General features: G+C 38.9%; 2 protein-coding genes across 5 annotated transcripts in view; one reads left to right on the top strand and one right to left on the bottom strand.

The window, feature by feature from the left end:
• The window catches only part of SEPTIN11 (septin 11), a 121469-nt gene extending 114200 nt beyond the window's left edge, over window positions 1-7269 (top strand). The window contains exon 10 of the mRNA XM_075544159.1: window positions 1618-7269. Coding sequence (XP_075400274.1) covers window positions 1618-1645 — 28 coding nt within the window. The 3' untranslated portion in view covers window positions 1646-7269. The remainder of the gene's footprint in view (window positions 1-1617) is intronic.
• The window catches only part of CCNI (cyclin I), a 35653-nt gene continuing 19923 nt past the window's right edge, over window positions 5998-21727 (bottom strand). For all 4 annotated transcript variants that reach the window (XM_075544164.1, XM_075544167.1, XM_075544165.1 and 1 more), the window contains 5 exons: window positions 13493-13621; window positions 9914-9988; window positions 9646-9786; window positions 9099-9329; window positions 5998-7575 (listed from right to left, as the gene is read on the bottom strand). In XM_075544164.1, coding sequence (XP_075400279.1) covers window positions 7132-7575; window positions 9099-9329; window positions 9646-9786; window positions 9914-9988; window positions 13493-13621 — 1020 coding nt within the window. In that variant the 3' untranslated portion in view covers window positions 5998-7131. The remainder of the gene's footprint in view (window positions 7576-9098; window positions 9330-9645; window positions 9787-9913; window positions 9989-13492; window positions 13622-21727) is intronic.

Genomic DNA, 21727 nt, shown 5'->3' with positions numbered 1-21727 from the left:
TGCATTGAGTCACGATCCTCAGCATTTCTATGTAAGAATGGTGGCATGCCTCTGTTGGCAGCAAGACACGAGTCCTGCCCGTGAATCATTTGGTTCCTGGAAAGATCTTGGAGAGGAGCAAGCTGGCAAGGTTTCTCTCCTCAGAACCTAATAAATCTTAATTGTAACATTGTCATCAAAACGTAAGAGCCATCCATCCCTTTCATATGACAGTGTGAATAAGTACGGTGAGCTGTCTTCTAACACTCATTTTAGTACTAACCTTATCCTATCATATATTGTAAACACTCCAAATTCCACATCAGATTGTAAGGGTATTTTTTTGGTAGTAGTAGTAGTTAGGAATCTGGCAGTTACCTTTCTAAGGTAGGGAAATGTATGATCTAGCTCCTACTGTTTTTCCTTAAGTCCAGATTAAAACCAAAACCCACTGCCATCGAGGCGAATCTAACTCCTAGCGATCCCGTAGGACAGGACTGTAAATCTTCACAGAAGAAAGCCAGGTTAGAGGGAGTTGTATAGCCATTATCTTGATGGGAATGAGGTGGGGCAGAAGTTCTATTAAGCAGGCTGGCCTCTGCAGTTACTTGGGAAGAGCTGGTCATGAACTCCACCGGCTAACTGGATTGCCACCTCTCCAAGGATGGATTACCATGGACTTGCCATTTTATCTCAGGTGGTTCATTTTCTCAGTGTTGATGGTGTTAGGCTTTTGAGTTTTGACTGACCAGTCATTCCACGGATCGTTTTAAATTTATTAAGATAATCTGCTTATCCCATCAGTTGTAAGAAAGCAAGAAATGAACCATCTGAACCAGTTGCATTGGTAACTGACTTTTAAATTTTCAGCCTTTAGAAAACACCACTTTCAGTGCAGTTTCTGCCTGCCTGCTTACAGGTGTAGTCGAGTCGCTCAGCTTGGCACTGTGCTGAGTCAGTTTGCACTGAGCCGGAGTAGAGGAAAATAGGTCATCTTTCAATGTTTGACCAAAAAATTGATTCCATTTCTCTTCTCAGTGTATGTATTTTTGCTTATTGGTAGGATAAGCAGTTAATATCTGAAAAAGTACACAGTGTCACTTTATGTCAATGATGGTGAATCATTTTAAATGATGGTTTACACAGAATACTTTACTTCTCATGACTACGAAGACAAGCCAAAAAGTATTGCTACTGGAGTTCCAGGTCATACATGGATGAAAGTATCCCAAACAAAACATGTCTAAGCATGTCTCTGAGATCCATGGGTGGCTACAAACAAGCTCTTCCAGTAGTATGCTTGTCTTATTCTCTCTAGGGTGCCTTAAAAAAAGATCCAATCAAAACCGGCTAAGGTGGGGATTTGTTGGGCCAGTTAAGTTCCAAGGCATAGAGTTCAGCTCAGATTGTGGTAGCTATTGAGATGCTCCAAAGGGGGTAGTCTTGATAGATCTCAAAGGACACACAATGCCCACAGAGGCTGACTGTAAGGCTTGAGAAAATGGAAAATTACATTGGTGGGAAAAAGACCAGAAAGTTGTGCCAGGGAATTATTTTCCATTATGACAATGTTCTTGTTCATTCTTGAAGATAGCAAAGACCGTCCTATAAGACTTTGATTGGATCTTACTTCTTCAGGTGTCATTTGTCCCAAATTCAACATTGAAATGATGAGTCCCGTGATGCCACAGCTGCTGCTTTGACCTGGTGTAAGTCAGCCTGCAGGGCTCTGCAAGAGAGGTTGGAGAGATGGGAACATGCTCCAGGAGTGTGTAACCTTCAAAGATGGAGCATCAGGTACAGGTTTCTAGTTTTGCCACAGCAGCATTTTTGGACAGGTTTCTATCATCTTCCCACCCTGGAGGCTGACAGTGAAAGCAATGTGGCTTATTGCCAAGGTTCTTGTGCTTGAATTAAGGCCACGGTATTAAAGCAACACTGACATCAAGCCAGTTTCTGCTCATACTTTCAGAGTGGAACTGCCCTTCAGGGTCTCCAAGACTCAACCTTTACAGCAGTCACATCCTTCTCCTTCAGAGCAGCTAGCTGGTAGGCTGAAACCATGTACCTCTGGGTTTGCAGCTCAGGGCTGGTGCAGAGACGACATGTGCTTAATTGTGAGTTCACCTCCTTTTCCAATTTCCCTCTTTCTGACTACTAGTGTTAGTACCTACATGTTAGGTACTGTAGAATTGGTTGTGACTCATAGCAACTTCATGTACAACAGAACAAAACACTGCCCTCCTGTCTTGCACCACCTCCAGTTATGTTTATGCCCATGGTTGGCAGCCACTGTTGCCAAGCAATCCATCCTGCCAAGAGTCTTTTTCAATCTTCCTCTACTTTAACAAGTATGCTATCCTTCCTTCTCCAGGGACGGTCTCTCTAGACATGTCCAAGTATGTGAGATGAATTCTCACCATCCTTGCTTCAAAGGAACATTCGGGCGGTACTTTTCCCAAGACAAGATTTGTTTGTTCCTATAGCAGTCCATTGGTGTTTTCAAGATTCCTCACCAACACAATTCAAATGCATCAATTGTTCTTTGGTCTTCCTTATTCAATATCTCACAAGCATGAGACAGTTGAATATCATGGCTTGAGTCCGGCACACTTTAGTCCTCCACATAACAATCCTTGCTCTTCAACATTGTAAAGAGGTTTGGGACAGCACATTGAATAAAATGCACCGTTTGATCTCCTGACTGCTGCTTCCATGACCAGTGACTGGATCCAAGCATGATGGCATTCTGACTAGTAGCTGATTCTAAGATGAAATAGTTTGGCTGTCAGTTCACTAGTGAATCTTCTTGTCCAAATAGGTTATTTCGATCAGGAAGACAGAAGCTATTATAAAAGATTGCTCTGTCCCACCACCAGAATAAGTGAAATGAGGGGTAGGCACCCTACAAAGTTGGGCTTACCCAGGCCTTGTCTCAATGCTTTGAGAACTCGAGGATTGAAAATTTAGCCCCCCTTTACCTTTATTCATGTCCATCTACCCGCGCCGCCCCGCCCCGCCCGAGCCCCTGCCTCTACTACTTTCTGATTCTGTATTCCGCACCAGGCCTAGGTTAGGTGTTTAGGATGGAGCCTTGTCCTGTGAATCACATTCGGCTCTCTGAATAGCTCATAGGCAATTAAAAGCCATTTTATTAGGGGCTTGTATAACTCATCACAATCCATACATACATCCATCGTGTCAAGCACATTTCTACATGCTATTTTCATTTTCAAAACATATTCTATTTGAGCCCTTAGTATCAGCTCATGGCCCTCCCGCTTCCATATGCACATTTATTAGAGTAAAAGAAAAATCCTTTCTGTGCCAAGTTGTCCGAGGAACAGAGATGCTACTGAAAAGAAAAAGGATCCCCTTGCCTTAGCCATCACCTTTCAGGTGACTTGCCTACTGTCACCCTTCTTTTTGGAGCATCTTAACAAAATAATTCAGTGCCCAAGAAAACAGTGGCCCCAGTGTTCTAGCCACCTCATTGTTAATCCACTGGGAGTTTGAATTTGAGAGGTCCCCTTGCTTCATTCTTCACTCTGTAGCTCCTGCGAAATAAATTGCCTGAGTTGTGAGCTCCTAAGTGTTTATACTTGATACACTAAGTGAAATGGAAGTCTTGGTTATCTTTTAGGACACTTTTATATATCATCAAGACATTTCTCAAGGGTGATTATATCTCTGCTGATAGAGGTTTTACGTATTACATAGTAACCACCTTTAAGCTGATCATGCTGTGAGGATGAGATTTAATTCTTTAACGTGCTATTCATTTGCACTTCATCTTTTCTGCCCTAATAATTGGTTAAATCCAATTCCTTTAGAAAACAGGTAGGTTTGAGGGCTTGTCCTTTAGCTAGCTTTTTAGGACTGTACAGTTCACATGGGGTTTTAATTTGTAAAACTGGTTTTGTATGAGATTTAATCACCAGCAGCAATTATCTCAGTGAGAGAGACAAGCATAGTGGCTCCCACAAGGGGCTCAAGAGGTGACAATTGTGAGGGAGGTGCAGGGCTGGCCAGTGTTGCCAGGAGTTGAAACCAACCAACTTGACAGCCCCAAACTCTATCCCATCCAAGGGGTTTTCTTTGAAAGATCAGCCCTGTTCATACAGGCCCCCTAAGTTGTGACAAACTTCATTGTATGTGGTATGTTGGCTTAGCAATAAAAAATGAGTCATCAATTTTTAAGATACTGAACAATTCATCTTCTCTTAGAATTCCACTCCTGTAAAGAATGAGTCTCAGAAACCCACAGGGGCAGTTCTACACTGTCCTATAAAGGTCACACAATGCACTGGAATTCACAGGAAAACCAAGGAGTTTGGAGCACCATCTAGTGACCAAAACTCAAAGCACTAATAGATTAGGAGCTAGCCTCCAATTAACACACTATAAAGACTAATTTTCACTCAGATACACACATAAAATCAAGGCTTTATAAATGTAACATTTACATGTTAGACCAAACCGGCTTTATAGCCTGTTAGAACAGGTGTCAAGTAGGAAGAATAAAAGCTTGAAATGATCTTAAGAGTTGAACTCAGCATTAGACAACTCCCCTAACCTTCCATTTGCTAATGTAAACTGGGGGGTTGGGGGGGTGGATCATTTCCTGGGATGGCTGTGAGAACATTTGTTAAAGTTGCAAATGCATGACTTGCTTTAGGTTGATCTACTTCCTCACTCCCACCCCTGCCACTCTGGCTGATTATCATCAGTGGCCTAACCATATTTCAAGTGAAAGGCCACTGAGCTACTTTGGGTAGGCGTGCTCAAGCACAGCCTACCTTCTTCAAGAACTCCAGAATGAATGATCTAGAAGCTTCAAAATCCCAGCATTTGAAGCAAACATAGAGGACACCAGGAAGTGGTTGGTTCTAGCAATATAGGAGAAAAGAGGCAAACACCAATGTCTAATTCCCTTCAAGATGGTGATGTAGGCTTAGATTCTCAGCCACCCTGCAAAGCCAGAGCCAGGAGTCAAGAACATTTGACACACCTGTTACACCTGACCTTTCCATTAGCATTTGGGAGCACTGTCCTTCCCCCACCCCCATCCCCCCCAATAAATGCCAGGAGAAAAATTCAGTTCCCTAGATAAGCAATTTTATATGTAGCATTTTTCCTGTTGCTATGGCAGTAAGTTTAATATCAGACTTAAATACCATGCAATATTAAACATTGCAGGAGCAGTTCCTCTCTTTATTATAAAGGAGAATTTAAATGAAGATGGAAAGTGAACATTTATGAGATTTAAAATAGCACAATGCCCAACATAGTCTTTACTGGTTAAACTATTTATTTTTGTTTTAGTGAAGATGACTTCATAGCAAGTTTCAGTTCACTCAGCCTTCATGGCTCCAGGAGATGTCTGAAAGTCCATGAACATCCCCCCCACCCCCACCCCACTTATCAGGATTCCTCTACAGAATGATCAAAATGTACTCTTCTGGTCTCATGTTCATAAAGTTTTTTATTAGCCACACATATCCCATGTTCTCCTATTCTTGGGTCAACTTCTATTGCTCAGAGTAAGACCAATTGTGCTCGGGTAGCTGCATCTTTTTTTTTTTAAACCAATTCCTGAGCTTCACATCTTCAATTTTAATACTCCTTCTGACCCCTCATTCTTCATATGGGTAAATGATTTTCCTTAAACTGGATTGCAATGGCAGCTACTTCAAACCAAAATTAAAATCAAATGTTGACCTCAGCATTCTTTTGATAAACTTGCAAAGCAGGCTAACAAATGACATAGTCTCTGACAACCCTTATAAACAGACCCCAAAAGACGAGAATTTACTGTTTGGGAGGTCCATAGTCCACCAAGAAAACATCAAAAAGTTAAAATCCTTATTTCTAAAAAGCCTTTAAACCCCTCAGTCATATTCAAATCCTTTTTGCCTGTTTTCAGTATGCATATTCTTAGGATTTCTATCATTTTCCTTTACCTAAGCAGCAATCAAGATCCTCTTCCCCTTTTCATAAGCAAAAAAGCACAGCAGATACAATAGTAAGGACAACGTTTTTATTGCTACCAGAGGCTTTTTACCATCGATCATGCCATGGTTGTGACTGCAATACCTTCTCAGACTGCACAGAGAGCCCAGGATCCAGAAGTCATTCAGAAAAACATATAGACAGACTGGGGAGGAAGGAGAATAACTTTTATAGAGAAAATCCTAGCAACATAAAATTTGGGTACTGAATTCAGTTATTACATGTTACAGATTCAAATCATAGAACTGCCCCAACATCTAGACAGTCTTTTCTACTGATTATAAATTTGGGGGTGGGGGATTCTGATCAATTACAAAATCTAACCTCAGTTGTTTCCATACATGTTTCTTTGGTGAGCACCTGGATATATTAACTTTATCACAAATAATTTTATACAAATGTCAAAAAAAAGATTTCAACAAATCTAAACATGTCCTTATTACATACCACTTTTAAGTTTCACTTTAAGATAAACAAAAATAAAAGCATCAATTTTATTTCTAGACTCTAGAAATCGAAATGTGATAAACACTAAAAATCAACTTGGTTATTATGGGTCTTTCTTTTATCACCTGATTCAAATAAAACAATTTCAAAGTTATTCAGACTAATTTAGATTTGAATCATGAATTATTTATGACAGTCATCCAAACAATTATTCACTAAGTTGCTAAAAAAATGGGGGGATTGTTTTCTGCTTAGTGGAGGCCAGGGTATATAGATAAACATGCATAAAATTGATTAAGTATTCAACGAAGAAGAAAGCAAAGAGGATAATTACATTAAGATGCTGGGTATAAGGTTTGCTAGTTGTAAGTTTTGGAACTTTTAAAAACATGAATCATGACTTGGTGACATGGGGCAAGTAATATTATGTCAGCAGAGAAAACAGAAGAACTGGCAATCACTATAAATTTTTTTCTTAAATTTTTTATACTTTTTTTTGGTCTTTTGAGTATTTAAATGTTGAATAATTAGCCACACAGTAAACAAGGCTTTTCCCCCCCGTCTGGCTCATTTCAATTCAGCCTCTTAAGGTATTAATCCCTTATATATATCCTTTCCTGGTTTTGCATGTTCCCATTCCCAGAATAGCCTGTCCTATTCTAGTTTTGCACTAGAAGGTAAGAATTGTTGACACTACATGACAGAAACAGGCTGTAAAGGTGGACAAGGGGAATCATGCCCCTCTTGCCTTGATAAATCAGTGCTACACACAGAACCCACATTTTCTGAAGCATTATCTTCATTATAGAGCCGTTTAATCCCATCATAGAAGTCATCCACTTCCATTTCCTCTACTTTGCGTTTAGCCGAGGTGTGCTTGCACCCACTGGCAGCTGGGAGATGATGGTAGAAGGCCGCTGTGCCTCTGACTGGCACTTCTGGTTTGCTGTTGTCCTTGGAGAAATCTGGGCCTGGGACAGAGGAGGACTGTAATCTGAACACTCCTTTGTCACAGGTTACCAGGGTGTGCTTGAGGGGACGGTAGACATAAACGGAATTCAGAGGCAGGGAAGACTGCAGAGTAGAAAGGTGATGTGCCACCAGCTCCCGACAGTGGATCAACTGGGAGCTATCCATCTGAGCCACAAAGAGAAACAAAAACAAAACAACAGCACAAAGTTGATAATGTAGGCTTCTCTGTCGTCCGTGCTGGCCACTTTCACCTTGTGTTCAATAAAACCATTTCCCCTTTCTCCCCCTACATTTTCTACTTCAAACGCACATAGTTCTCCAGCCTACTTACTAAGTTCTTACTAATTATGCCTATATCTGTAGATCTAATATAATCTCCTTGGAATTAGAATTCTTACATGGAAATACACACTGTATATCGCCATGAAAGATTACCCTCTCCCCATTTATTGACATGTTTAAATTCCAAAAACAAGGTTATACAAAATTTGTGCTGAGGGAAAGTGAAGGATAACTAAACAGATCACAAAAGGGAGCATGACTATATCATTATGAACTGTCAAATTACTTCATTTCACAATTGCCAAACCACTGAGAATCCAAGCCCAAGCAAGATGACACATAACCAAAAAGTCAGCATTACTCTTGCCACACACACATCTTGGCATTTATTATTGTCAATTTTGCTGATGCACAAAATAGATAAAATTTAAAAAACTATCATAAGTGTGAAGTATTGAAGCAGTTGGTAAGAGAAGAGGTACATTCTCTTTTTTTCACTACTTTAAAGCCAATGTCTACTTTTGTTCAGTCTGGTCTCCAGTTTAGAGGGTCTTTACATCCTTCTCTCTGTTTCATCTCTTCAGTGGAGATTCTTATTGCCATCAAGTCAATTCTGATTCAGACTAGCCAGAGCAGAATTGTCATTATTGGATTCTGATGCTGTAAATCTTTATAGCAGCAGAAAGCCTCATCTTTCTCCCAAGGAGTAGCTGGTGGTTCTGTAGTTATCAGCCCAATGTGTATCCACTATGCCACTAGAGCTCCCTCAGAGATAAAGAGCAGGAATTAAGGGAAAAGGTCAGAAGGAAGAAAAAATTAAAAATCAGGGATAAGGTAGAATAAGAATTAGAGTAGTTTCATTCATTTTTATAACAATAAGTAAGAACCTCTGATAGGATATATTTTTTATTTTTAAAAAATGAGCTTGTGATTTTAAAAAAGTGAGCTTGACAAAACCAGGAATAAAATACTTTGTTTTAATGTTGGGGTTTTCATGCATTCCTTCATATATTTCTAGATTCAGTTATCAAGCCTTTCTGGAGTGAACCTTAACTTACTATTGTAATTGGATGAAAGTTTACAAAATAGATTGGTTTTACAATCAACATGTGGAACCATATAAAATGAAATCTTTGCCTACTTCCATCTTTCCTCCATTTATCATGATGTATTTTCTTGGTCCAGTAGACAAGATTTTTATTTTATGTCAAAGCAAATGGTAGTCCATACTGGAAGCTATAACTTTTTCATTAATTTCTTTTTGTCTCCTCTTATGATTTGCCATTATAGGGTTTTATCCATAAAATTTTAAAGAAATTATCCATCCTAATCCTATAACCATAAACTATCTGGTAAGTCTATGTACTATAATAAAATGAACATTATTTAATTAGATTAAGACCCACCTGTGCTTTCTGAAGCAGTTCAATTGTGAGAGGAAGCCAATCAGGAATGAGTTTCTCCATCTCCAAACTAACCATGGCCAGAGCAAGCATGGATCCTTTGAATTGCAGAAGTTGGTTGCAGGCCATACAGTGGAGGAGTTGCTTGGTAAGGAATGCCAAATGTTGAGATGGGCTCGGTTTGGGAAAACTGAAGAGTAACTGAGGCCTTGTGGACACTGCAATGGCATGGAACTGAAAATTACAGAAACACTGTATTAGTTTCATCACCAAAATAAACTGTCTACAGAAACTGATATCACATTGGAAGCATTTTTCAGTTCCTAAACCTGCAATTCAGGGATTTGACATGTATCAGAAATCTTCATCTTTTCTTTGGCTATGAACTAAAACGGGCTCAATGACACCTCTGCAGTAATAATTTCAATAGTTTTTCCTTTTCCTAAGTAACAAGACAAAACAAATGAGCAGGCAGTCTATATTTCAAGGTACTTAAACACAACTACGCATTCACATAAAAAAAATGTAAAGACTTCTCAGGTATATTTACAATGTGGAGAAAATCCAATGGTGTGGCTGTGTGAAGATCCCAATTCAATTTATCCAGAATAATTCTCTCCATTCTCAGAATTTCAGATGAAGAACATCCACAGAAACTGTCTCTTGCCAAAACTTTCAGAACTGGAATTCTCTGCTCAAAGATAAGGCCAGGAGGGAGAGAAGAGAAAATAAACAGATTTTCAATTTTGTTTTGACAAACATATAACAATTTGATTAAAATTAGTGACATTAACTAATCATTAAAGAAAAAACATTACCTCGTCTTCCTCAACAGTCTTGGCAGCTAAGAAAAAACAGCTGATTGCAATACAACTCAAATATTTTGGGTGGGCCTAAAATTTTGAAGAGGAAAAAAAGCAATTTTAGTAAGTCTTAAAATGTGTACTTTTTTTAAAAATTGATATTCAGATGAGTTAAGTATGCACAAAATTCTATGGGATTTGATTAATCTGATGCCCATCCTTAGATCTTTAGATCTAAATTAACCTTTAGCATCACAGCTCTATCTATACAATGCTGCTGTTAGGTGCTGCCATATGATATTCTATAGAAAAAAGCTTATTACATTGCTGGAAGTTCAACCAATGTCAGCCAAAGTTCTATCCAATGGAGAAGAGATTGATTTTAGATATTTTCAATTTAATAAATAATATTCTCAAAATTACACAACATATTATTTACGTGTGTGTGTTTGTGCATGCTCACACTTGCACATTTAAACTACTGCTCTCTTCACCTATTAACAAATTATCAGAAGATAACATACTAGGTGCTAGGGGATTCAAGAGAAAAAAATATGAAAAGATGAATGTATTTTAAATGCTTATGTAGAGATACTTGCAAATAGAACTTATCCAATGATTAAATGTCTACTAAAGAATCCTATATTCAAGTTTCATTGTAATAATGAAAGGCTCCCTAAATTGTTACAAAATCAGTCTTTTAAAAAAAGTTCTTGGCTTTCAAATATACAGGAGGGTTTGAATTTGCCTGTTATCTCTAACAGAGTAGACTCACTTTTAATGTGTTTGGCCAATGCAACATCGTTTCAGAGAAGTTAGAACAATTTAATCCAATTATATTGAATCACAGGTAACAGTTAACACACAGAAATAAAAGGGACTTCAATTTTATTTCAACTTAAATCATGAATGCGTTCCTGAATATAGTCTTAATTAGATAACATTTAAACAAACATAACAATTATTATGCCTAAGTAAACTCACAGCCATTGAGTCGATGTCGACTCATAGTGACCCTATATAGGACAGGTAGAAATGCCCCTCCAAGTTTATGAGACTGAAACTCTACAGAAGTAGAAAGCCCTATCATTCTCTCAAGCAGTGGTTGATCGTTTTGAATTGCTTACCTTGTGGTTAGCAGTTCAACTTCTAACCACTGCCTTAACAAGGGTTCCTTCTAAAAGCTAGTACATTATCAACATTTTGAAATTACTAATAGTAATATAAGTATTATAGTTAGAAAACACTTTCATAATTATCTATTACCTAATAAGACAGTCTCAAAGAAGTTTCGTGACACCCCACAAATGATCTAGATGGTGAAGTCAGTCATTATTAAGGCAGTTGCCCAGGCTCCCTTATTTCCCTTGTATGCAGATAATCTGAAACCCCCATCCCTGAAGTCATCTACATTCATTACAAAGCAGGAGCCTAACAGCAATACAATCCCTAAACTCCACTTCTAAACTAAGAGTATCAATAAATGTATAGTAATAAAGAGAATCAAATAGCAAAGGCTTAACAAAACAAACCAGTTATCAACCTGAGCTGTATGTCACAATTACCTGTACAATTTATTATTGCTTCTTTAAATACTGACACATCCAGATCTCACCTCCTAGATGACAGGGTCCAGATTCTAGTGCTGTGAAAAGCTTCACACAGTTTCTTTGTACAGCTAGGACTGTGACTCCTTGTGAAAGGAGTGAACTATTCTACCTTGATTTTCTTTATATAAACAAACCATCCCTATGTTGACTATCTCCTATCTCTAAGTAAGGGTATCCAATACTGATAAACCTGAAGCATGAGACTTGGCAGAATTTTTAACTGTTCCTATAAATGCTCAATTTGTCTAAAATAATATTTTTATAACAGAAACAACTGTGTTAATAAATAATTTTTGGATATATAACATGAAAACATACTAACCTTAAGCTAATTTTTCTGAAATTAACTGTGAGAAAGTTAGCTGTGATAGGGAGACAGTGGGAAGAGAGGGGGGTTTGATGCTTAGATCAAAGTTTGCATCTCAGATCACCTAGATTTCAGGATCTTACTATCAAAAATAAAGGTAATGGTATAGTGGTTAAGCATTAGCTGCTAACTAAAACATTGATAGTTCAAATCCACCAGCCACTCCATGGTAAAAAGAAATGGCAGTCTGCAACCGCAAGGACTACAGCCTTGGAAATCCTATGAGGCAATTCTACTTATGTCCTACAGGGTTCACGATGCATTGGTAAGTGTGGTAGTTACAAATCAGTTGTCAATTTGAGACTTAAGAGTGAAGGGATGGAGTCTAGCCTGTCAATCAGGTCACAGCTTGATGACCTTATTTGGAGGCGCTAAGGAGATAAATAGCTCCCTGGAGGCGGGACACACACACTCACTCTCTGCGAGACATTCTTGTTGACAAGACACATGGAGACACAGTGATGGAGCCAGAGCCCTGGAGCTGGAAGAGCCACCTGTAGACCTTTACCAGCACTGATATGCTTCCAGTGCCACTGGATCCAAAGACTTTCCACCCACTGGCCAGTGATCTTCCTGCTTTTGGCGTCATTGCATGTAGTCTGAGAGGACTTTATACTTTGGTATTGGACATATGAGCTAATATCAGACTTATGGACTTGATCTGGATTGTCTTCTCAATATGCAATTGCTTTTGTATACAAAGTTCTTTCTTATACACAAGTGGCTATGGATTTGTTTCTCTAGTCTACCTTGACTAATACATTAGTGAAGAGGGTTTACGTTTCTTAAGAACACAGCTTTAAAATAACAAGTTAACTAAGAGACTCCATTCTTCTATTCTTTAATTCTTTGACCTCTATCTTTTATGCGCAATAAGTAGTAGTATAGTATCCTAAGCACTATATTCACAGTTCTCTCAGTTTACACATTTCTGGGTATACAGATGATTATAATTAAATTGTTTTTCTGTTCTTTCATACTCTGCCGTTAAATAAATGATTTTCTGCTTTAGACCTCATGGGTGTCTACTACCACCAGTTTTACATAATCAATGTTATGTATTCCAATAAGGACAACAGAAGGCTTATTCATGCATTTACAGACTGTCATTCAACAAAAATGTGACAAAGTTCATCTCGTTCTATTCCAAATGCATGCCCCCTATAAAGTATTTATATATTGTTGGAAAGCCACAGATTATGGACAATCAATCAATCACAAAAAATATGCAATAGGTCTAAACTTGCCTATTCTGAATTCACTGCCTACATCTGAAATATTGATCTGTTGGAAATTACTAAAAGACTGACCGCCATGCTATATGATCTCTATTAAAATCAAGAGATTAAAATTTTATTATAAAAACTTGATTCATAATTTATACAAAGAAGCTAAAAATGTATTATCAAGACTTTGTATAAATTATGAATACTCATTTTAAAAGAAATACTCCTGAGAACTTATAGCCATAGCGAAAGGCATTATATCTTGTAGTGCACACACACTCTCCAGGAAGATTTTCCACTTCTATTTTGTAGAATGTTTACCAATAGATCGTGGTTTGGTGTGTAAGCTTTCAAACAAAACATTATGTGCACATTATCTTAAAATATTTACCTTTACAGTTGCTAAAAACCTGTCCAATAGACTACTAGCCAGAGCAAATGTTTCTGGATAGAGGTTGAATTGGTACTTGAGCTTGGCCAGCCACTGGATCACTTCATCTCTTTGGGATGGAGAAACATTCTATAAGGAATAAATAAATAAAAATGAAAGAGAACAATGTTTCAATGTGTAGAATTTTCTCATAAAATGTTAGCAAATATTATAGAATATGTGTAGTAAAATTGTCTTTAAGGTTATCAGGAAATCTACCTTTAGATAAATGAAAACAAAACTTTATGTAGTAGATATGGCATTTAATATCTATATCCAAATTCTCTTACTTTCTTAATGATAAAATCTTTAAGGAACTCTGGTGATGCAGAAAGTTAACTACAAGGCTGGTAATTCTAATTTTAGTATGTGTGCTGCTGAAGCAAGCACAAGGCTAGGAATTCCATGGTTTAAATATGGGGAGCTTATAACAATGAGTACAAGCACGAAGAAAATGTTCTGAAACAGATTGTGGTGATTAATGTACAACTCTTAATATGATCCAACTACCAAACTTTATGATTTGTGAAAACACTATAGAAAACAATTCTTTGCTGTTCTTTAGGGTCATTGAGTCGCATCAACTTGACAGCACTCTATTTCTGGGATACAACATTTTACAGATAAGGTAACACTATTATTCAATGAAAAGGGGAATTAAGCTTCCCCATATAAGTCAGCAGATAGCCATTAATTTATCCTATGAAATATAGATATACTTCAAGAACAGGATAATGGTCTATTAAACACAAAACTAAAAAAGGAATAAATGAAATATATCAGGGACAACTGATAGATTACAGTTACTGGTAAATTCAACAAAATATTAACTTAAATTACTATTTGGAAAGATAATTCCACAAACACAGAAAGATAGGACTGTTGTTTTAAATCTTTCTACATCTTAACTGTTGAGAATAGGCTTCATTTTTAGAAGGTCCACACTGAATTTCCCCTTTTGACCAGGATTCTACGACAGCATCTTTGACAAAATGTTCAGTAATGGTAGCTGTGCATCATCCAAGTCTTCTAATATCACGGCAAAGGAGGGAGTTGTTCCTGGAGGCAATTATCCACACAAGAGGAGCCCTAGTGGTGCTGTAAGTTAGGTGTTGGGCTGCTGTATTAGACAGGGTTCCTCTAGAGAGATAAAACCAGATTGCTGATAATTATATATATATATATGTATGTATAAAGATAGAGATAACACAAGAAATGAACTGTTAAATTATATACAGATAGATATAATACAATAAATGAACAGTTAAATTATAAAGCGGTACAAGTGGCTCAGTGCAACTCACTCCTGTGAGAGTTGTGAGACACTGGCAGTCCTTCAAGTCTTGAGAGCAGAGAGCTAGGCTATCCCAGCACAGGCAGCAAACAGCAAGGCAGGTCACCAACCTTCAGCCAGGTCACCAACCCACAGTCCCTAGCTCCAGAGATGTAAATTTCAATTGTGTGGTCTTAAAGGGACCTCAACTTACAGCGACACAGTCCACAGGCTAGGCGTCCCACAGGTAGTATCCCCTTTAAATTGAGGCACAGAAAGCAAGACAGCCACTGGTCCGATGACTGAAGAGCGAGAGACAAGAAAGGCAAGGCTCATCGAGCCATTTATCTCTCCTCCCTTCAATTAATCCCACTTGTGTTTATCGGCCAGGTTGGCACAATAAACCATCTCAGCTGCTTACTGCAAGATGAGCAGTTCAAGCCCACCAACCACTCTGCTGAAGAAAAATGAGGCTGTCTGCTTCTGTAAAAGGTTGCTATGAGTCGGAACCAACTCGGCAAGGAGTCTTCCTGATACTGCTTTTTCCTCAGTTGCTCGAAGTAAATAGAAACTAAATATTGTGTCCTGGATAACTACTTTTAAAATTCTAAGCACCAGACAACAAACTACAAGCTGAAACAGAAGCACTGTGCTCTTGTTCTTTTATCAGTGGCCACAAAACTCAAGAGAAAGGTAAACCAATCAGTTTGTCACTGCACTGTGAAGCAAGGAAAAAGAGCTACCTTTTAAAACTTTTCTCTGAAAGACAGAAATATCAACTTCAAGGCACTACGTATGTTTAGTTCCTCCAACTTACAAATAGAATTAGGGGTGGTGGAAGAAATTGTTAGAAATTGATACACTGAGAAATGTACTAAGAGACAAACACATTTGCTATAAGGCCGTTCACAATTTAATATATCCACCACAGACAAGTTATTCCAACTTATAGTAACCCTATAAAGACAGAGTAAACAGTTCCTTAGGGTTTCCAAGACAGTGTAACTCTACAGGAGAAGATAGCTTCATGTTTCTCCCAAGGAGCAGCTGGTGGGTTTAAACTGCCAACCTCGCGGTTAGCAGTTCAACACTTAAGCAACAGTGCCACCAAAATACCAGCTCCAGATTTTTTAAAAAGAACACCAAAAACTCCTCACTGGCTATAGTCATTGTCATAGTGACCCTATAGAACAGAGTAGAATTGTCCCTTGGATTTCAGAGGCTGTAAATCCTTAGGAGCATGCGAAAAAAGCCTTATCTTTCTTCTGAGGAGCAACTGTTAGGTTTGCACTGGTGACATTGTGATAAACAGCCAACTCATAATGCACTACATCTTTAGAAATCCCTAAAGATTCCTGGGGCTAGGTTAAAGGTGGCTACAAAACTTTTCAAGATGAAGAGAGGTATAAGCATTCAAAAGAAATGAAATTCCTATTAGCATGCTCCTTAATCTAAAATGTCAAAACAAGGAAAAGTCATGCTTAGTAAGGCAGCCAAACAAATCAAAGAGGAAATAAATTCACAGAAGAAGGTAGTGGTATAATCTTATGAAATGGGCAACTAATAGAAAGGTGAAAGAAATCATGATCTATAACAAGAGATCTAAAATTGATGGCCAGGAAGGAACAGAATGCCTGGTGGGGTTCAATCAAGTGCAATATAGACGAGGAAGCACAGAGCGTCGAACATGAAAGTCAAACGTAATAGTGAGACAGGAGAAAAAGTATAAAGAAATAGAGGAAAGAACTAGGAGGCAAAGATATTTACATGTTTACTGTCAACATGCATATGTAAATATATTAATATAAACAGTAGGTATATAGGTCTATGTACATATATTTGTATTAGGGGTCCTCTCAAACTTTTTAAACAGGGGACCAGTTTACTGTCCCTCAGATCGTTAGCGGGCTGGACTATAGTTTAAAAACCAACTATCAACAAATACCTATGCACACTGCATATATCTATTTTGAAGTAAAAAAAAACAAACGGGGCAAAAACACGAGGCGGGCTGGATAAATGTCCTTGGTGAGCCACATGTGGCCCGCAGGCCATAGTTTGAGGACTCCTGATTTATATGATGAGTATTAAAATAGCAGGTGGACATTTGGCCTCTATTTTGTTCTGATAACATGGCATTCTGTGATGCTCACCTTCCTGACACGATCGCTGAAGATAAAATGGGTGCATAAGCTAATGTGGTGAAGAAAGCTGATGGTGCCTAGCTATTACAAGATATAGTGTCTAAAGAGTCTTAAAAGCTTGAAGATAAATAAGCAGCCATCTAGGAAGGAAGCAAGAGAGCCCACATGGAAGTAACACACCAACCGTTGTGATCATGAGGTGTCAAATGGGATCAAGTATCAGAAGACTCCAAACAGCCATTTCATTGAGAATGAGGGAGGTCAGAACGGAGGCCCAAAGTCTACTGTAGACAAGTGGACATCCCCTCACAGAAAGATCACAGGAAGGGACGACCCAGCCAGGGTGTATTACAGCACAGAGAAAACACAACATTCCTCTAGTTCATGTTTCATTCCCCTGCCCCCACCCACACCACTATCATCAACCCAGTTCTCAGATAACAGCTATCAATGCAGAGAATCCAGAATAGATAAACCCCTCCAGATGAATAATGAGTAACAATGCAGTAAGGGGAAAGTGCAGGCAAATAGATGGGGGAGAAAAGGGGAACTGATTGCAATGATCCTCATACAACATCCCACCCCCAGGGGACAAACAGAAACATGGGTGAGGGGAGACAGTGTACCTTGTAAAATCTGAAAATGAAAGTACCATATATACTCATGTATAAACTGAGTTTTTCAGCACATTTTTTGTGCTAAAAAACTGGGGTTTGGCTTATACACGGGTCAGTGGTACCCCAGCAAGGTATAACATCTCGCTGCCGCTGCCCGCCCCCCCCCCCAAGGTAACGGGAAGAGCACCCGTTATCTCGCAGGTGATTGCTGTTGCTCTGCTAGCTCCGCTGTTCATTCAAAATCCCCCTGACACTGCAGGGTTTTGAATGTTTGTTTACTCACATCTAACTAATCAGGGCCGTCCTATGTATGACGTGTATCTTTGAATAAGCCTTTGAAAGACTGTGTGCGAAGGATGTGGCATGAATGGATGTCATCTGGTCAAACCCGACTAACAAAAGGAGGAAATCTCATGAAGCCTGACTAGAGTTAATAGCAAAGTGGGTTCGAGATGCATGGGAAGACATTCCAGAAGACATGGTGTGATGTGCCTTACAGAAATGTAGTATCAGTAATGCTATGGATGGCAGTGAAGACTGCGCTTTTTATGAAAATGACAGCAGTGATGGTGATGACAGCGATCTCAGTGAGGACAGCGTCTATGATGACCTCACACCAGCTGAAGCTCTGCATTGGGATACGGATGATGAGGAGGAATCCAGTTTTGAAGGATTTTAACTCTTTACATTTTAGATTGGTTGCTGATTGAGCTCAGGGAATAGTACTCTTAAGGAATCATTGTTGATACCTTAATTATTGTTTTTGTTGAACCTATTTTCCACTTACTGTGCTGGTTTACTAATGTTAAATGACCTGTCCTTTTATTTGTTTTTTATTTAAAATAAGTATTTAAATACATTACCCCACTGATGTCCCAATTTTTAGTAATTTTATTTTCATTTGTTTTGATTATTGAAACTCACCAATAGCTTCTTCATTTTCCACCCTTGGCTTATACTCAGGTCAATCAGTTTTTCTGGTTTCCTTGGTAATAATTTGGTACCTCAACTTATACTCGAGTGTATACAGTAATTTATAAATTATCAAGGGTCAACGAGGGTGGGGAGGTAGAGGAAAAAAGAGTAGAAAGAAAATGATTTGGAAATGATGATGGCAACATATGTACAAATGCGCTTGATACAAGTGATATATGGATTGTTATAAGAGCTGTAAGAAGTGGGGAGGGAGGGAGAAAAGATGAGGAGCTGATACCAGGGGTTTATGTGGAGAGCAAATGTATCTAGAATAGTAATGAGGAAGAGATCACAACTAACTCCACCTCTAGATGCATGAGGACATGGAGGAGAAAACGTCCCCAAATGACAGACTACATTCATGTCATTGTTTGATGTATATCATTAAACAGTAACAGTTATATGGAGAATAATATAATGTAAAATAACTAAATGATATAATTTATGTAAAGCATTTAGATTAAATATTAGTTTTCTACTTTTTCATCTCTCAAAATAACAATGATCTGATGACAGAAAAAATTGTAAAATTTTATTATATATTAATAACTCAAAAACCAAATTCACTGCTGAGTCAATGCTGACTTAACAGTGGCCCTATAGGACAGGGTGTAACTGCCCTTGTGAGTTTCTGTGACTAAATCTTAATAGGAGTAGAACACCATTGCCTTTCTCCCATGGAGCAGCTGATGGTTTCGAACTGCTTACCTTGCAAGGTAGCAGCCCAATGCATAACCACACCACCATACTACACACACACGAGTTGTTTTAAATATACAATTAGTCATGAAAAGAATCATGGCAGTATCTTTGAACCTTAGCATATCCTAATTTAAAATTTAAGAGTAGGATAGGGTTAAAAAAGTATTTCTGCATGTTTAGTATTATTAGGCAAAACTACCAATAGAAACCCTGAAAGATTAGTGTGACTGGCTCATTCTTTTTTTAAAAATCATTTTATTGGGGGCTAGTATAATTCTTATCACAATCCATACATATATCCATTGTGTCAAGTACATATGTACAAATATTTGCTGCCATCATCATTCTCAAAACATTTGCCTTCTAATTGAGCCCTTAATATCCGCTGCTCATTTTCCACCTCCCTCCCTAATCCCCCCTACCTCATGAACCCTTCATAATTCGTAAATTATTTTGTCATATGTTACACTGTCTGACGTCTCCCCCGCCCTCTTCTCTGCTGTCCATCCCCCAGGGAGGAGGCTATATGTAGATTCTTGTAATCAGTTCCCCCTTTCTACCCCACATTCCCTCCACCCTCCAGGTATCACCACTCTCACCACTTGTCCTGAAGGAGTTATCTGTCCTGGACTCCCTGTGTTTCCAGTTGCTATCTGTACCAATGTACATCCTCTGGTCTAGCCAGATTTGTAAGGTAGAATTGGGATCATGATAGTGGGGGGGGGGGGTGAAGCATTTAAGAACTAGAGGAAAGTTGTATGTTTCGTTGCTACACTGCACCCTGACTGGCTCATCTCCTCCACACAACCCTTCAGTAAGGGGGTGTCCGGTTGTCTACCGATAGGCTTTGAGTCTCCACTCTGCACTCACCCATATTTACAATATGATTTTTTTGTTCCTTGATGCTTGATACCTGATCCCTTCGACAGCTTGTGGTCACACAGGCTGGTGTGTTTCTTCCATGTGGGCTTTGCTGCTTCTGAACTAAATGGCCACTTGTTTATCTTTGAGCCTTTAAAAACCCAGATACTATATCTTTTGATAGCCGGATACCATCAGCTTTCTTCACCACATTTGCTTATGCACACAATTGTCTTCATTGATCGTATCAGGAAGGTGGGCACCCACTGATATGATTTTTAGGTCTTTGATGTCTAATTATTGGCCCCTTGTACACCTCATGGTCAGACAGGCTGGTGTGCTTCTTTCATGTGGGCTTTGATGCTTCTCAACTAGATGGCCGCTTGTTTATCTTCAAGCCTTTAAGACCCCAGATGCTATATCTTTTGATAGCCGGGCACCATGAGCTTTCTTCACATTTGCTTATACGCACGTTTGTCTTCAGTGATCGTATCAGGAAGGTGGGCACCCACTGATATGATTTTAAGTTCTTTGATGTCTGATAACTGGTCCCTTCTACACCTTGTGGTCAGACAAGCTGATGGATTGGCTCATTCTTTTTCTTTTTTAAACATTTTATTAGGAATTCATACAACTCTTATCACAATCCATACATACATCAATTGTGTAAAGCACATCTGTACATTCATTGCCCTCATCATTTTCAAAGTATTGGCTCTCCACTTAAGCCCTTGGCATCAGGTCCTTTTTCCCCCTCCCCCCTCATGAGCCCTTGATAATTTATAAATTATTATTTTGTCATATCTTGCCCTGACTGACGTCTCCCTTCACCCCCTTTTTGTTGTCCATCTCCCACGGAGGACGTCACATGTAGATCCTTATAATCGGTTCCCTCTTTCCAACCCACTCTCCCTCTACCCTCCCAGTATCGCCACTCACACCCCTGATCCTGAAGGTATCATCCTCCCTGGATTCCCTGTGCCTCCAGCTCCCATCTGCACCAGTGTACAGCCTCTGCTCTATCCAGACTTGCAAGGTAGAATTCAGATCATGATAGTTGGTGGGGGGAGGAAGCACTTAGGAACTGGAGGAAAGCTGTATTCTTCATCGGTGCTATATCGCACCCTGACTGACTCATTCCTCCCCTAGACCCCTCTGTAAGGGGATCTCCGGCCAACAAATGGGCTTTGGGTCTCCACTCTGCACTTCCCCCTTCATTCACTTAGGTAAGATTTTTTTTTTCTGATGATGCCTTATCCCTGATCCCTTTGACACCTCGTGATCACACAGGCTGGTGTGCTTCTTCCATGTGGGCTTTGTTGCTTCTGAGCTAGATGGCTGCTTCTTTACCTTCAAGCCTTTAAGACCCCAGATGCTATCTCTTTTGATAGACAGGCACCATCAGCTTTTTTCGCCACATTTGCTTATGCACCCATTTGTCCTCAGCGATCATATCATGGAGGTGTGCATCCAATGATATGATTATTTTATTCTTTGATGCCTGATAACTGATCCCTTCGGAACCACGTGATCACACAGGCTGGTGTGTTCTTCCATAGATTGGCTCATTCTTAATGAAATGAAAATCCAGTATCACTTTATTTTCTAAAATGAATTCAAACAT

The sequence above is a fragment of the Tenrec ecaudatus genome, chromosome 3, assembly GCF_050624435.1.
Source record: "Tenrec ecaudatus isolate mTenEca1 chromosome 3, mTenEca1.hap1, whole genome shotgun sequence".
NCBI classification, from domain to species: Eukaryota; Metazoa; Chordata; class Mammalia; order Afrosoricida; family Tenrecidae; genus Tenrec; species Tenrec ecaudatus.
The sequence above is the reverse complement of the archived record's forward strand: the minus strand, read 5'-3'. Positions and strand labels throughout refer to the sequence as shown.